Consider the following 18,409-nt stretch of genomic DNA (forward strand, 5'->3'; position numbering starts at 1 on the left):
GAAACCAAACTCCATTAATCAGCTCATGATTACAGATGACTCCAAAACTGTTTATTCTAATTTCATTCATTTGGATTAAAGAAAATATGAGCAAATGAAACTATTTAGAAAAATGGCATACACTCTCCTATTTAATAAAGTGGCAATAAATATTGTTTCAATAACTATAATACAATTGAGTTAAAAGCTTTTTTTGTTAAACTGAGAAATTAGTATAGATTATTGATCATGAAAATGCATAAACATAAAACAAAAGCTGTGAAAACCATAATAGTGTAAACATGTATATTTTAAATATAAATTCCAAATATTATTAGAAATGGTTTCAGTAAAACCATTGTAAAATATTTTGACCCAGAACTATTAGCTGGAGATCATTATGACACTATTAAATTGTGGTTTCCCAGTAATCAATTTTCTAGTTTAAAAAAACACTCATTGGACATATGGACCCATTAAGAAAGATTTGAGTGTTGAATGTTAAGGTTTACATTATAATTCATACTCATTTCTCAATAAAAATGCTTTAGAATATTTCAAAGCCTTATCATATAAGCAAGTGGGGAGCCTGTTGATCTCCAGATGTGAACGTCCTAATATTCTTAATTATTGACTATGTTCATTGAGATTGATCAGAGTTTGAGTCCAACAATATCTGCAGGCCAACATTACAGGAGTCCATAAATTATGTCCAGGCCCATTAAACAAATATTTCCAGCTATCATCAGGAACACAATAACACTCCATCTAAACACATGCAGTGTTTTACCTTTCTCATCCAACTAGTATAAACTAGCTTTTCTCATGTCTGATTTTGGTGATGGTTTTGCTATCAATATGTTTAATTTTGAGCCTCCTCTGGTTATTTAGATTATTATGTACAAAATTGCCTAGTTTGATTGAGAGGTTGCCACAAAGAAGAGGGAGTCAAACTATTCTCCAAAGCACCTGAGGGTAGAACAAGAAGCAATGGGTGGAAACTAATCAAGGAGAGAAGCAACTTAGAACTGAGGAGAAATTTCCTGACAGTGAGAACAATTAATCAGTGGAACAGATTGCCTCCAGAAGTTGTGAATGCCCCAACACTGGAAGTCTTTAAGAAGATGTTGGATAGCTATTTGTCTGAAACGTTATAGGGTTTCCTGCCTAGGCAGGGGGTTGGACTAGAAGACCTCCAAGGTCCCTTCCAACTCTACTATTGTATTGTATTGTATTGTATTGTATTGTATTGTATTGTATTGTATTGTATTGTATTGTATTGTATTGTATTGATAGAACTGACATCTAACCATACTGACTCGGAAATTAAGATACCAATCAGCAAATCCTCAATTTGAATTTCACTACTCTAATAATTTACTAGTCTTTCTGAAAGTCTATCTATAACAAAGGGTTAATGATAACATTAGCCTACCTTATAGAATATTATATAAAGTTGTTATGATGATTATAGACAGTAAAAGCCAGTTACCAAAAGACTAAAAAGGGAAGTCATTTATCTCGGCTGACAAGAAGGCTCAAAGAGGGAAGTTGCTGCAGCAAATGAATGTCTTTCTAAAAGTGCACCATAAACCCAAGAGATAGGTCTTTGCAATCACCAACATACTCACATGAGCTACCAACCTCCCACCCTGATTTTTTTTTATAGCCAGGACATCCAACTTGACCTTTATTTAGGTTTCTATCACAGCTGCTGTTCTTCAATTGACAAACTTTTCCTCTTTCTTCTTAATAATCACCCAGATCCTTGCCTTACGTTATTCAGCCAACAGGCAATAAAATAAAGTAAAATTTAAAAAATGATGAAGCCACACACAATATACGTATACAAATACCAGACACAGAATAGCCCAAAGTACATATTCTTCCAGAGAGAATTTCCCTAAGGATGGGCTCCAGCACGAGTCCAAAGATTCGGAAGACTAAACCTCTGGTCCTGGTGACCAACCTAGGTTGGATCCTGCAACAGTATCCTGGGACACGAGTATTCACTTTCAAGTTCATTTAATGATGACTTCATAGAGACATCCATGCAATCTTCTTGGTAGCAGTACCTAATTTATTTGTACTTCTTTCTTTCAACTTCCAGACTAGTCTGCATTCCAGTACTGGCGAGGAGTCTCCCATTCAAGTACTAATCAGACCCAACTTTTTCTTCCAAGAGCAAACATGGATGGTCAGCTACAGTTTCTAATAAAATATTTTAACTTTATTGGAGAAAAATGTGTTTTTTGACATGAAAAAGAGCCAAAAAAAGTGCATTGGAATATCTGCAATAAATACCATTTGCCTACAAGCAAGAATTGGTAGGAATAGAAAATGAAGAAACTCAAGTGTTCTGGGACTATAGAATTCAAACTAAGTAGCATCTGCCACACCAAATCCTGGACTTTACAACTGTGATGAAAAAAAAAGACTGGATTGTGGGCACTGTAATATCTGAAGAGAGGAGAAGAGAAAAAAAAGGAGATAAACACTGCAAACAGAAGTAAAACAAATGTGGCAAAAAAAGCAAAGATAGTAGCAACAGCAATAGCTGCCTTGGGTGCAGTTTAAAACCATGTGGCACACACTTGAACATCTTGACAAAATCCCCATCAGTCAATTACAAAAGGCAACTTTCCTTGGAACAGCTTACATCCTGTGACAATACCTTTAATATCATTAAACAATGTCTCCCTATCCCAGGTCTTTGGGAAAGACTTGATAGATGGACAAAATGCCAAATCCAGTCTAAACATCTGGCTATGTGACCAACCATAGTAATTTGGTTGGTTGTCTGCCTGGCAGGGGTGGAGTTATATGGATCATGAGTGAGGAGGAAATTTGTGTTGGGAGGAGGTAGTGGCAGAACAGGAGATTGCTAGTCTAAGAGTGCCAACTGTTTCACAAATTATGTTTTTGCCCTCAAAAGAGGAAAATGTGTGTTTTGTATACTTTATTTACTTATCCTTATCAACAAAATGGCTACTGTACATGAAAGGGTTTCCTGCCAATTAAAGCATTTTCAACCACCAAAATGATGCCTAATTCATTTCTTTTCTATCCTTTCTCTTTCTGGAGAAAAAGGAAGATTTGATTGATCATCTGGGTGGGCTCTTTATCATAAGAAAGTTTATTTTCTTCATTTTCCAAGTACAAAATTGGTTCCCTAAAAAAAAAAAAACCCTCTTTTCCTTTCCTCTCTCAGCACTGTTCTTCTCAAATTGGTACCTATTGCTTCTCATTTGTCATTCTAGGAATCTGTTCTTACCAAATATGTCAGTAATTTCTACCACTTCTTTAAATTGCAAAAAAAAGAAAGAAAGAAAGAAAGAAAGAAAGAAGGAAGGAAGGAAGGAAGGAAAGAAAGAAAGAAAGAAAGAAAGAAAGAAAGAAAGAAAGAAAGAAAGAAAGAAAGAGAAATGTTGGAATGTTTACTCTGTTAGTTGACTGATTACACTGAAGAAGCAAAGTGAAGTTCTTCTGCAGTCTTCTCTGTGACTGCATGTAATCTAACTTGCAACTATTTTTTTTACTCTTCTTTCCAAAAGGTACAAAACATAGATTTTTTTCATATAACTATATATTTCTTTGGGAACGAAGGAGGCAGCATCTTGCCTTTTACATATAGTTTTGAGAACAGATGTTACTGGGTTTTTTCTAGAGGTTATCAAAAAAGTAGAAAATGTTTAATAACTTTTAGGAAACTGTACAGGCAGCAACATAATCTTCTTTTTTACATTGTTATAATTACATGTTTTTGCAGTGTAAATTAGTCCACCTACAGGATCTTTCTTTGAGGATGGGTCTGGTTCATGAGAAATGGTAGTACTAAGGAGAGGAGGCAGCAGTCCAACATATTTTATAGCCTACATGCAAGAACTGATCATTTCCAGACTTAAGGTCATTGCAAAGGGTGAGATATCTCTACGTTTGACCTTCAGTGGGATCTGCAAGGAGTGTGGCACAAGTAAATGTAAGGGGATTCTTGGAGACTGTTCTAGGAAAGGACAATGTGGTTGTATGTATGGCAGATAAGATACAAATGGACATTTCATCCTTATCGCTAAACAAGTTCTTGGTTGCTATGGAATCTTGGACAAAGAAGAACAGAAAATTCAAGATATTTCACCTTACATATTAAATGAAGACTGGAAGATAAAACATGCATGGTGAATATAATCAATTAGGGAACATTTACTAAAATGAATCAAATTTAGATAATAGAAAATTAAAAGGTTCTTCAAATTCTCCACCTATGCTGTCCCCACACTTTTAAATACAATATTTTAGAATAATGAATTAGATTCTTGTTTGGCATTATTTATAAAATAATGAGAAATATGGTTATTATTTATTTATGTATAAAATTTATAATCTTACTTCAGGCTTATGTTGGGCAGCTTGATGAGTCTGTTAACAAATAAGTTACCTAGGCCTCATCTTTTCAAATTACATTAAATCACTTGAAAAAATTCTACTTACCTGCGCGCGCACCTACATACACACCCACATATATTCCAACAATGTAGAAATTTTTCAAGTGATCTAATGTAAATTGAAAAGATGAGACGATGAGTTATAGGTAATTCACTGCCAAAGCCACTCCAGTTTTAGCCCTCCAGCATCCCAAGATTAGGTAACAAAATGGCACTAATAATTCTGTTTCTCTTAGCTGCCTACCCATCCTACTAAGTGAAAAAGAAAAGGGGAAGCTATTCTGAAAACTGTTTCCATTTTTATTCTTTAACTCCCACTAAATATTTCAAAACAACATTACCATCTCTGAAGTATGCATTGTAAATTCTAGATGATGTGTTGATGTGGATTTTTTATGTCATAATGGCCCTACTCTGATACATAAAGTTCAAATCCCATACTTTGCTGATACTTAAAAGTAGCCTGCTGTTTTTTATATAAAACTTTTGCATGGGTGTATGTGTATGTAATTTTGCATCAATGTGGTGTGTGTGTGTGTGTGTGTGTATGTGTGTGTGTAAAAGACGGGGAGAGAGAGAGAGAGAGGGAGAGAGAGGGAGAGGGGAGAGACAATAGTTTGCATCTGCAGACAGGAATTTACTAATTTTTTAAGCAGGTACCTTAATTTAAAATATATTTTAATCAATATGGTTTCTGGGAGAATTATACACACACACAAATATGTGAGTTATGCATGTATATTTATTGGGAGAGAATACTCTAGAACAGAAAGTTGCCAAATTTAGTTGACAATGTAGGAAATACATTTTAGTTTGATTGGAAAAGTTCTAGATTTGTCACTCTCTTCTAAGTGTACTCTAATAGACCATACTGTTTAACATGATCTACACTCTGCTGTTGTGATTTGATAAAGAAAACACAGTTTGAAGTATGTTTATAACTCTTAGATTGCTTTAATCATGGCTGGTCATTATAACTTGATTCTACAAACCTAAGCTACTGCTGCTTTGTGTCACCTTAACCTCTTGCCAATTTGTCAAGGAACAAGACAAAAACATGTAGAAAGGAATAACTTCTCAGATTAAATCATTTCTGACTGCTTTTCTCTCAACTCCCCCCCCCTTTCTTCATATATCTTAGAAATAAATTTGTTTTCAAGCTGAGTTCTTCCCTTATGTAGAGTTTTCACCTGCCTGAATAACAAAGGGATTTTTTTGTTATTTTTGTCGAAAGAAAAATTAAGGAATCTATGTGTTACAGGCATCACTACCAAGGAAATACTGAAATAATTACCTTAGCAAACAAATTACTTGAGCTGTACATCAGCTCAGAAGAAGAAATATTGATTGTTTTTCACCTGTTAGATATTTTGGTTAAGGAACCAGGTTGGAAAACAAAAGCCTTTGAGCTCTAATCCTGTTTTAGGCATGAAGGCTGGCTGGGAAACTTTGGGCCAGTCACTGTCTGTCAGTCCAACCTGCCTCACAAGGTTGTTGTTGAGGGAAAAATAGGAGGAGGAAAAACTATTAGGTATGTTCTCTGCTTTGAGTTATTTATAAAAGGAATATAGAAATAAATAAATAATAAATAAATAAATAAAAAATGTTAAGTCAGCTACTGTTGGGAACTGCCAGCTGGACGAGGAGGAGGGATCAAGCAGGAATTAGCCTATGGGATCTTATCTGTTTTCTTCTCAAGAGAAGGCAAGCAGTCTCAGGAGATTCCTCTATTATAGGCAGAATGCAATAAAGCAGTGGTCCCCAACCCCTGGTCCATGGCCCGGTGCTGGGCTGTGGGCCATTGGAAACTATGCTGTGCAAGCGACAGGTGAGCGTGTGAGTTCATGAAGCTGCATTTGCACAAGTGGTGCAACCATCCCCTCTCCCTCCCAAAACCATCATCGATCTGCAGAGCCAGAAAGTTTGGGCTCTGCTGAAATAGTTAGCTTGAACTCTGATTGCTTGCACCTGACAGCTACAACCCAAATAAGCAAAATATTTATTTTTGGGAAGCCACTATGTCTTAAAAGGGAGACGAGAGATAAAAATGTTTTTCACATCTCATGATCCCCACTACTATATATAACATGCAACAAACTCCAAAGTCACACAAATGATGTTCCCTAGTTTGGTAATGAAATATCTGCAAGCAAACAAGCAAGTTAAGAGAGCATCAAGAATGTCACAGTTCAACTCTGATCTATTACATTCTCTTCTAAGACATCCAAAATATATTGCCAATTTCTTGTTCCAGCAATTTTTAGTATCACTGAAAAATCTCACTGGAAATTAGAGGGAAGATTTTAAAACCTCAATACCTATATATAAAGGTTCCCCTCGCACATATGTGCTAGTCGTTCCCAACTCTAGGGGGCGATGCTCATCTCCATTTCAAAGCCAAAGAGCCACATGACTGTCTGAAGATGTCTCCGCAGTCATGTGGCCAACATGACTAAACGCCGAAGGCGCACATAGGACTGTTACCTTCCCACCAAAGTGGTCCCTATTTTTCTACTTGCATTTTTATATGCTTTTGGACTGCTAGGTTGGCAGAAGCTGGGACAAGTAACAGGAGCTCACTCCGTTATGCGGTGCTAAGGATTTGAACCTCTGACTTTTCTGATCGTCAAGCTCAGCGTCTTAGCCAGAGCCACCGCATCCCTCAATTCATATACAAAGTTTTAAATATAAACCAATGTCTTGGTAGAACATTATCAATATTATTGATATACAATTTATATTGCTAGATTATTTTCATAATGTAAATTACTGAGAGAGCTGCATAAGAATATTGCACACGCTCCATTTGTGGTAATTTTACTTCCATAGAAAACATAAGAGGTAGCCCTATGAATATAAATAGAGCTTATATTAAAAACAATATTGTAGAAATATAAGCAATCTATTTAAATGGACATTTGTAATATTTTATTTCTTCCCAGCTGGCCTTAAAACTGGCTTTCCACCGTTACTAAGCACTGAGCTAAAAGTCTGCCCTATTTAACTAAACAATTTTCATTAAAGAAACAAAAAAAGGAAAGATCTGTAAAGTAATGAATGATCCTATTAGTTCCACCAGACTAAAATCATATATTCTATGTATGTGGTCTCCTCAGCCACATCTGTCATGAAACATCTTAGCCCCACAGACTGTATACCACTTATCATATAAGACTGAGCAAATACAGATTTATCACACTCTAATAAAATGTTGAAGAAAATCATAGAAAAAATGTTCTGCATTTGCAACATCTAACATTAATATATTTGTTTTTTACTATCCAATTCATTTACAGAGAATTTTTTTAAAAATAATTGTGATTCACAGCTAAGTGAAAAAGCTGGCTATATAATCAAAACATAATGAGTTAAACAGCTAAATATTCATATAAGCTGTCAAACAACTCCATTATATATAAAACATAAATACATTTCCATCAGTTTTTATCACATATTGCTAATGTCATATTAATAACAATTCTGAAGTCTGCTTTAAGCCATCAACAATTCTGTCTTTAAAATATAGTATTTTGCATCTTTTTTAGAAAGGTTTGAAATGCAGATTCCACATGCAGATCAGTCAGTCATTTCAACTCACGACTTTGAAAGCACACATCAATCAACTTCTGCAATTGTTCTTATAAGTTGAAAAGAATCTTTACAGCATAGAAAATTTTGGACAACATTTTTATATGATTAGCACAAACTAATTATTTGGAAATGTTCACATAAAATATGTTTGTAAAATATACATTTTAAAAATTCAGTTAAAATATGGATTACTCAAATATGTTTCGAACTAGCAGCATTTTTACTGGGATAAAGTATTTAATATTGTGAATACTGTCTTGTCAGTATTGGAGACAAGAAGGATATATTTAATGTACAAACAACCATGAAACCTTTCACTGTTCTCCATCATTCAATAATTAATGCTGGAAAAGAAATCACAGACACCCAAGTGGTTTGGCAACTGTAAGTGACAGAAGCTACGCTAAATCCTCTGTTTACACTGGGGATTAGTTGAGTAGACTATGAGCAGCAAACGGAGCTGTCCATGGTCAAGGGAACCAGTTCCTTGTCAGCCTATAGGGCACAAGGACAAAACACGGTCCTGGTATGAAGTGACCCATAAACATATTCCAACGAAGGATTTATACAAAGCCAGTCTGCCTCACAGAAACTCCATATGACCATTAACTGGGCTGCAAGGCCTACCAGGAGGCCTAATTACAGGCCTACAGAGCCCAATAACAAAAGCTGAAGAGCTTTAGCCTAGGGATGATCTGCTTTATACTGACTTAAGAGAGTCCATATAGAGTGACAAAAAGAAAGAGGTTTAGCTTTAAAATTCTCCCAAGAGAGAGAGCATTGTAACTAAGCCTGGAAAGCCCACATGCAACATACTTTAGATAGGCTTAAACATACCACCCTCTCAGAATTAACATTCAGGAACTGCCTGCTTAACATCTGCTCAAAGACAGAACATTGCTGTGATATTGTTAAACTGTATTAAAATAATGCGATACTTATTTATTCTAGTGAAAAAATGTAAATAAAGTCACCCAAATATATCATGATTAGTGATAAAGTGGGACTTCTTAAGGATATAAAATTACTTCCTTCCCAGATTATTTGTTTAGTTTCTCTAACTGTTTAAAGAAAGATATAATCTGTAAATAAAATGAAAACTATGTAGAACATTAAAAATGTTAAGAACGATATAATATGTACAAACATCATGTAATATAATTTATAAGACTTTTTGAAGGCAAAAGTGAAATATACAATGGGTATATAAATATATTTCAAAAGACCTTTTGAATACAATTTAAAGAGAAATACTAATATTAATACTAATTACTAATTCTAATATTGTTTATATACCTAATACTAATATTGTTTATATGCATAATACTTTAAATACTTTAAAATATGCTTTAAAATATACTCTTAAATATATATTTTAAAATGTATCACTATTAATTATTACATTACTATTAATACATTCTCTGGGATTCAAATGTTTTGCTGATATTTCCAAAGTGCTAATAATAATTAATATAGTCATGATATTTAAGAGTGCTCAATAACTGTATTGTATATCAAAAGGGAGAAGATTTCATATATATTTATATACATCAGAGACACAAGTTCAATTTTTATCATTAATGAAAATATGATCTTCTAGCACCCTTCTATATGAATACTTTATTACAAATATACTTCATAAATAAAAATAAAAATAAATATTACAGTAGTTTGATATAGTTAAAAAATGACATATAGAATAAATGTGAAAACATGGAAGTTAAAAGAGCAAAGTGTTAACTCCCAAAGCTTTACAAACCACTGTGTATTGATCATTACTCTTAATTATTAGGATGAATCTAAAAGCTACGTCTGCCTTTTCAATAAATCTCCCACAAAAGCTCCCCTGCTTCCTTCTTTAAGATAATTTGGTATCAGGTGAAAATCTACCTCCATTTACACTGAAAGGAACAGCTTGAATAATTTTCATTTTGTATAGGGTATTTTAAAAATACATAAGATTCATGTTTTTCCTGAAAATTGCCTAAAAGATGTTTGTTAACATGAATGAAGCCAAAGAAAAGAGTATTATTTAAAATTTTATGAATAACACTTATTTTCTAATCACTTATTTTATTCCAGAATATAAAACTCAAAACTCTAGTTTAAGGGTTTTTGTTTTTTGTTTTAAAAAAGCATTAATAAGTTTTGAAAGAATCTGAAATAATCTTTAAAAACTGTGAATCTGATATAAATGGATAAAACTCATGGAATCTGTAATATTCTGAAAAGCAGGATATCTTAAACCATGATTTCATCATGAGATTCAAGTTAAAAATGAATCTAAAATTAAAACAAAAAATGTCTGGATGAAGCAAACAGAACTTTAGAATAAAATTAGAATTCAATAAAACAAATAATGTATTGTAGATTTGACAAAGATTTTTATCTTGTACTAATTTTAGGAGATTTTGGCACTGTCTTTTTTTCAAATGAATTCTTATAACTTTCTAGGTACTGTAAATACAGTAATTAATCATATAATATACTAGGGCTGACATTAACTATATAACAATAAAAATGTAATGTGGCTGTTAAAGTAAACATTAACCTATCTTACTTTATTTTTTAAATTAATATTTTTATTGTCTTACTTACCAGCAGCTTCAAGGACCAATTGTAATCTAGCTTTGGCTTGCTCAGCAGCAGACTGCAAAAAAAGAAAACAATATACATGATAAATAATATATTTTTGCAATAATTAAATGTTGAAATCTGGGTGGATTGATATCAACACACAGTTCTCATATTTACTGTATTATGTATTAATAGGCATATGTGATTCGATACTGTTCCACTTTATTCAGGTTCTGGGATCAGATTTTCTGACAATTTTTTTTGTTTCAGAATTTGAATTTCTTAAAATAATCTCCTAAAATGTAAAATATACAGAGATCAATTTTATCATGAACATGTTTTACATACAAAAATATATAAATGTAAATAGAAAAAGGCAATTAAAGGCATGTAAGATATGCAAATAAATGAAATAATAAATTGGATGAATTAGAGTTTAACAAAATGAAGCACTTTTCCTTATATAATCCAATAAATACATAATCCATTTCAAATCATTCAAAAGCTTTCATGTCTGAAACATGAAAGTAACATGACATATAAACTAAAGTCCAAATAGTTGCTCTAAATTAAATCAATTGTGATTTAAATTAGTTACTATTTTTTTTAATCATTTGTTTTGCTGTAACTATAAATCCGTAAAAAACAAAATTGTTTTGCATTACACTGTGAGTACTCATTTATATTACAATTAATAATATGTAATCTATTTTCCAGGTATTAACTGTCAAAGAAAGTATTTAGAAAAAATACGCCAAAGGTTGCAATGACGCTACGATTTAACTTACTAGAAACTGATAAAAACATAAATAAGTCAAGATATGATTATATTTTTTGGAAATATAGTTTAAAATTTCAATAAAGCAAAGTATGACATCAAAGTACCTCATCAAAGTACTTTTTCCTCAAATAAAAAAGTATGAGAAATTTAAGTAAGCTGATGTGGTTCCCAACTTCAAATAAGGGAAAAAAACAGATCCAGGAAACTACAGACCTATCAGCCTGACCTCAATACCAGGAAAGTTTCTGGAAAAGATAATCAAGCAATGAATTAGCGAACACTTAGAAGCAAACAAAGTAATAGCCAAAAGCCAACATGGGTTTGTCAAAAACAGATCATGCCAGACTAATCTTATCGCATTCTTTGACAAAGTGACAAAATTAGTGGACCAGAGGAATGCCGTTGATATAGTTTACTTGGACTTCAGTAAGGCATTTGATAAGGTAGACCATAACCTACTACTAGATAAAGTAGAAGAATGTGGGTTGGACAGCATCACCACCAGATGGATTCGTAACTGGCTGACCAACCGCACTCAACGTGTAGTCCTCAATGGAACTGCATCTACATGGAGGGAGGTATGCAGTGGAGTACCCCAAGGCTCTGTTTTAGGCCCAGTACTCTTCAACATCTTCATCAATGATTTGGATGAGGGAATAATTGGGGAACTCATCAAATTTGCAGATGACACCAAGCTGGCAGGAATAGCCAACACTCCAGAAGATAGGCTAAAGATACAGAAGGATCTTGACAAACTTGAACATTGGGCACTATCTAACAAAATGAAATCCTAGTGGACAACCATTTAAACATGAGCCAGCAGTGTGCAGCAGCTGCCAAAAAAGCCAACACAGTTCTAGGCTGCATCAACAGAGGGATAGAATCAAGATCACGTGAAGTGTTAATACCACTTTATAATGCCTTGGTAAGGCCACACTTGGAATACTGCATTCAGTTTTGGTCGCCACGATGTAGAAAAGATGTGGAGACTCTAGAAAAAGTGCAGAGAAGAGCAACAAAGATGATTAGGGGACTAGAGACTAAAACATATGAAGAACAGTTGCAGGAACTGGGTATGTCTAGTTTAATAGAAAGAAGGACTAGGGGAGACATGATAGCATTGTTCCAGTATCTCAGGGGTTGCCACAAAGAAGAGGGAGTCAAACTATTTTCCAAGGCACCTGAGGGTAGAACAAGAACCAATGGGTGGAAACTAATCAAGGAGAGAAGCAACTTAGCACTGAGGAGAAACTTCCTGACAGTTAGAACAATTAATCAGTGGAACAATTTGCCTCCAGAAGTTGTGAATGCCCCAACACTGGAAGTCTTTAAGAAGATGTTGGATAGCCATTTGTCTGAAACAGTATAGGGTTTCCTGCCTAGGCAGGGGGTTGGACTAGAAGACCTCCAAGGTCCCTTCCAACTCTGGTATTGTATTGTAATTTTAATATCAAAATATTTCTAATATTTTATACACCACAAGAAATGTTGGAAATCCATACATTATAGCAACTGAGGAAGCACACCAATACTTTTAAGTATTGTATTTCATCTGCTTAATCTCTCCCACTGGTAACCCAACAACTACATATATACTTATAAGCAATCAATCTGGTCTCTTTTGACCCTGTGCATATTTTACACTTTCCCATAAGAATCCCTGAAGGATAGTATAGGTAGTCCTCCACTTACAACTTTTGGTTAGTGATTGTTCATAGTTACAACTGCATTGAAAAAAGTGACTTACAACCGTTTTTTGTACTTACAAACATTGCAGCAGCCCCAAGGTCATATGATCAAAATTTGGACACTTAATGACTGGCTCATATTTATGACATGTGATCGTCTTTTGAGATCTTTTGACAAGCAAAGTCAATGGGGAAGACAGATTCACTTAACAACCAAGTTATTAACTTCACAACTGTAGTGATTCACTTAGCAACTGTGGCAAGGAACGTCATTAAATGGGGCAAAACCCTCATAACTATCTCACAACAGAATTTTTGATCTCAATTATGTCTGTAAGTCAAGGACTACTTGTACTTGTCCTGGGAGGGGACTGAGATGGCATGTGTCCAGCCTGTACTACTCGTGGTGGCAAAGGAGGCAGCCCAATTATTTCGGCTGGCAGGATCCAAGAGGAGGACCTTCTCTGCTGTTGTTCATCCCCTCTGGAACATCTTGTACCCGTCTTGGAGGTTGGCCCCAGCTATATTATATATAATTATATTATATATAATAATTATATTATTATATATAATATGTATATAATTGTGTGTGTGTGTGTGTATACATAATATATATTATGTGTTGTATTTGTGCTGATCAATAAATAAAGGGAGACTAGTATAGATCTATTTCAAGCTATTTAGCTCTCATTAGCTAGCCATACCCTTACTGGGATTCGAACCTGGGCTGTATTACATATTAGGCAGATGTATTAGCCACTAAGCCACAGGCTCTCCTACTTATCAGCTGAGCCGTCCCTGGCTCAGCTGATAAGTAGGAGAGCCTATGGCTTAGTGGCTAATACATCTGCCTAATATGTAATACAGCCCAGGTTCGAATCCCAGTAAGGGTATGGCTAGCTAATGAGAGCTAAATAGCTTGAAATAGATCTATACTAGTCTCCCTTTATTTATTGATCAGCACAAATACAACACAAATATAAAAAGGCAACATTAAAAAAATGGTTTTCTGCCTGGATGGTCTCCTGCAGTGAGCCGAAAGACAGAAAGGGGGAGTAGTGAGTTCCCTCCCATATTTGGGCATACCAGGGGTTGTAACACAAATGCACACAAATATATATTACACACACACACACACACACACACACTCATCGTTTTTCATGGGTGGAGGTATGCTGGTCTTATTGTATTCATGTAAGATTGAGATTGTCTTGACAACGTTTTGGCGAGGTCTCACTCGCCATCTTCACGCTGGGTTTTTGGAGATTAACCTGGTTCTTTTAAAATTAATTTTATGTCCTGTAGCTTTAAGGTGCTGAAAAAGGGAGGAAGTTTTTTCTTTTTTTCTTACTGCGTTCTTGTGTTCTGTGATGTGTGCATTTATTCTCCTGTTGGTTTGTCCTATGTATGTTGCAGGGCAGATTTTGCATGGCATTTCGTAGACTCCTTGGTTTTCTAGCTGGATTTTGTCTTTGGAGTTTCTTAAGATGTTGGCTATTTTTTAAATCAGTGTTGAAGGCTGTCTTGATATTGGGGGAACAGCGCAATGGAGGCGGTTGATTGAGTAATAGCAGATCCCACCTCCCTTCCACTCCAACCCTGCCCTCCCCATGTGTTCTTGGTTTAATATCTGATTTTAACTTTTTATGTTATGTTTTACCTGTATATGTAACTTTAAGCCACCCAGAGTTACCCTACGGTAAAATGGACGGCTAATAAATGGAATGAATGAATGAGCATTCAACAAATTCTAGATAAGAGAATTTGCCTAAAAATACTAATATATCCCACATCTAATTTATTTAAGAACAGGGGAAAAAATTCACGTCTGTGTGACAATTCTAATCCATTACAGACCTCTTTTGAAATTCTCCTCCAGCCTCAGACTACAGCATAATCATGTTACTTTTCGTATGTGCAAGGCAGTAAGCTGGCATTTGAGCATTCCAATAGCGGGAAGTAGTTAGGAGGAAAATAAAAGCCCCAAGTGTGAAACTGAATCAGGGGTGGGTTCCTGCCAGTTCTAACCTCTTCTATAGAAGAGATTCCACACATCTACTGTGCCATTTAGAACCGGTTCCAGCTCCCTCCCCCACCCGCCGCTCACTTATTGGCTGGCTCACCAATAGCCCCGCCCGCCTCTAAACCTTAAAGTCTTAAAGCTGTCAAGTTTGAACACCAATGGGTTTTTTTTCCTAAAGGGTTAGGGGTGCAAGAGTCTTGTAACTTGACAGCTTTAAGACTTGAGTGCTTCAAATGCCAGAGTTTCTGAGCCAACATTCTGGTTGCTAAGCAAGAGCGTTGCTAAGTGAGTTTCACCACATTTTACAAGTTGGCCATGCCCACCCAGTCACGAGTGCCAAGCCACTCCTACTCAGTCACATGGCTGGCAAGCTACTCCCACCGTCACATATCACTCCCATAAAGCAGGCCACACCTACAGAAGAGGTTCTAAAAAAATTTGAAACCCACCACTGAATTGAATATATGGAAAGCACAGCTGTAATCATGTGATTTTCCATTTAGTGACTGCTTTGCTTAGTAGTAAAGTTACTAATTCCAATTACAGTAATTAAACAAGGACTATCTATATAATCTTCACTCCAATAAAATCCTGTACATGCCCTACAGTATTCTGCTTCAGCTTTTCTAGTTCTTTTTTTTAACTCCATATCTGTAACCCTAACATATTTACTATCTTTAATTTTGTGACTCCCAATTCTTTGCTCAATCAGAATATGGTACAATGTTTTTATTTTTAAATATAGCAGCCCAATTCTGTGCACATAAACTATGAAGCCCATATGATTGATTTTACCATTAAGTAATTGTCAATTCTAGTACCCATACAGATATTCTCTATGATGATCTATCCTTAATCTGGTATTTCAGGTCCCCCAATGGTGCATTCATTGATGCAGTAAGTGATTCCTTCCACATTGCCGCTGGCGTCCTCTGTTCTTGCTTTTTCCCAATCATCTGGGAAACCATCTCTAGAAAGGTAAATCTTCATAATATGGCTGAAGTATGCTAATTTGAGCCTGGTCGTTTGCACCTCAAGTAATAAGTCTGGGTTGATTTGCTCAGTTTGATTTGATTTGTTTGTTTTCTCGTCATAATCCACAGGATTCTTCTACAAAACTAAAGTTCAAATGCATCCACTCTCTTCTTATCCTGCTCATCCAAAGTCCAATTTCACTTCCATGCAATGTCATAGGGATTACCATGACGTTGATCTAATAAGTTTATATAGGTTACCGCATGGATTCTTCTTCACAACTCAAGCCATGTATATTTCAGTTACCTGGATTACAATGATTCATTCAGTGTCCATTTGCAATTATAGCAGCACTTTCAACTGGTGCTTGAAGTTATGGTCATTGCAGTTCCCTCATGGTTACATGATTGAAATCTGAGCTTTTGGCAATCTAATCTTTTGGCAATCTGTTCGCACTTACAATGGGTTGCCAAGCCCACCATGATCATGTGATCACCCTTTGTAATCTTCCCTGCCAATTTCTTCATAAAGTCAACAGGGAAGCCAACAGGGAAGATTGCAACTGCTTCCTTTTTCAGCACAGGACATTGGTGCCTGTGTCCTTCTTGGAGTGGAACATCTTTCTTTCTAATCCTGGGAGGGTAGGATAACTGGCCTCTGTGCCATAGAAAGAAAGTTCTCTCTCAGCTTTGTTTCTCGAGTGCAGCATGCTGCTTCCTCTCCTTGCCCTGGCTAGAAAGCAGGGACGTGCGGTCATTGGAGGCAGGGGAGGCAGAGCCTCACCTCTCAACATGAAATAATAATATATAATAATAATATCCACAAGGGAGTTTCATATATATAAGAGGAAGAGGAGGGAGGAGGAGGAGCGCGCACGGGGCGGTGCCAGCTGGGCAACCGGCGGAGGCAGGAGGGTTCTCGGAAGCGCCAATAACCTTCCTGCCTCCGCTGTACTTTGCGCGCTCCTCGCGACTGCAATAGACGTCCAGAAATGGCAGGGGCTTGATGACGTCACCGCAGCTGCCATGCGTGGACGGAGGTAGCGAGAGTGGCGCCGAGGCAGTCCGGCAGACGAGCGACCGAGGATCAGGCTGCCTGATCCTCCATCGCTCGCTCGCTCGCTCTTTCGTCCGCCCGGACCCCTCGGCGCCACTCTGGTTCCCTCGGTCCGGCCGCGCCCAGCAGCGACGTCGGCGACGTCATCAAGACGAAGTGGCTTGGAGGCAAAGTGCTTTTCAGTGCCTTTCTGTGCGTCTGGTGTTTAGGTAGATAGCCAGATGTCCTAAACGCCAGACGCACAGAAAAGCAGCTGCTGTTGGGGATCGCGGAACGCGAGCCGGCGAAGCGCGCTCAGGAAGGCGGGGAATGGGGTCATGATCCCATTCCCTGCCTTCCTGAGTGCGCTCCGCCGGCGAAGCGCTCCGCGATCCTTTTCTGTGCGTCTGGCGTTTAAGTAGATAGCCGGATGTCCTAAACGCCAGACGCACAGAAAAGCAGCTGCTGTTGGGGATCACGGAATGCGAGCCGGCGAAGCGCGTTCAGGAAGGCGGGGAATGGGATCACGTGTGCTTGAGGCTGAGGCAGCCTTAGGCTCCAGCACACGTGGTCCCATTCCCCACCTTCCTGATGACGTCACCAGCCTCACCAGCCGTAAACCTCACCGCACGTCACTGCTAGAAAGTCTTTCCAAGTTTCTAGCATGTGGTGGCGATGAGGAGTTTGCAAGTTGGGCCGGAGAAAGGAATCTGAGCTGGTTCTGCACACATTTAAGAACTCACACAATGGTATAGTGATCACGCCTGGGAAGGCTGCGATAGTGGTCTTTGAGACGGTCACATCAGCATCTCTCTTAACAACTGCAATGACTTATGACTATAAAAGGCAGGCTTCATTATGGTCATAAATTGAGGACTATCTATAAAAATTATTAGACAAAATGCATGCAATTTACATGTATAAAATGGTTTAACAGTTTCATTTTTATAGAACAATGATCTTTGGTTAAAGTGTTAATATTTCTGCTTAAAAAAGCAACATCATTTAAGAGGAAAAACACTAAAGAAAGAACCATCTGCAGCCGATACTATTTGTTGACTTATACAGGTTTTATGAAGTTTAGAGCGTTAATTCAAATTGGCCCAATTTGTGCAGTATTGAGATTTTTTAAAATCCTTTGAAATACATTTTAAGGGCATTTCTTACCTGTTGGAGGATAAAGTTGTATCAACAGATTCTGATTAAGTAAAATCTTCATCATTCTAGCAACATCTTTCCCTCTAGAATTTAAGGATTCTTAATCATAGTTTTCATTCTAGATTTGTTTCAAATGAGCATAAGTCAAACTCGTTCATTT

The 18,409-nt window shown here is 36.5% G+C and overlaps 1 protein-coding gene across 2 annotated transcripts in view; it reads right to left on the reverse strand.

The window, feature by feature from the left end:
• The window catches only part of RSRC1 (arginine and serine rich coiled-coil 1), a 164,618-nt gene that overhangs the window by 74,300 nt on the left and 71,909 nt on the right, over positions 1-18,409 (reverse strand). For both annotated transcript variants that reach the window (XM_081955300.1, XM_081955299.1), the window contains one exon: positions 10,611-10,662. In XM_081955300.1, coding sequence (XP_081811426.1) covers positions 10,611-10,662 — 52 coding nt within the window. The remainder of the gene's footprint in view (positions 1-10,610; positions 10,663-18,409) is intronic.

The sequence above is a fragment of the Natrix helvetica genome (assembly GCF_964273705.1).
Source record: "Natrix helvetica genome assembly, chromosome: 5".
In the NCBI taxonomy this organism is placed as follows: Eukaryota; Metazoa; Chordata; class Lepidosauria; order Squamata; family Natricidae; genus Natrix; species Natrix helvetica.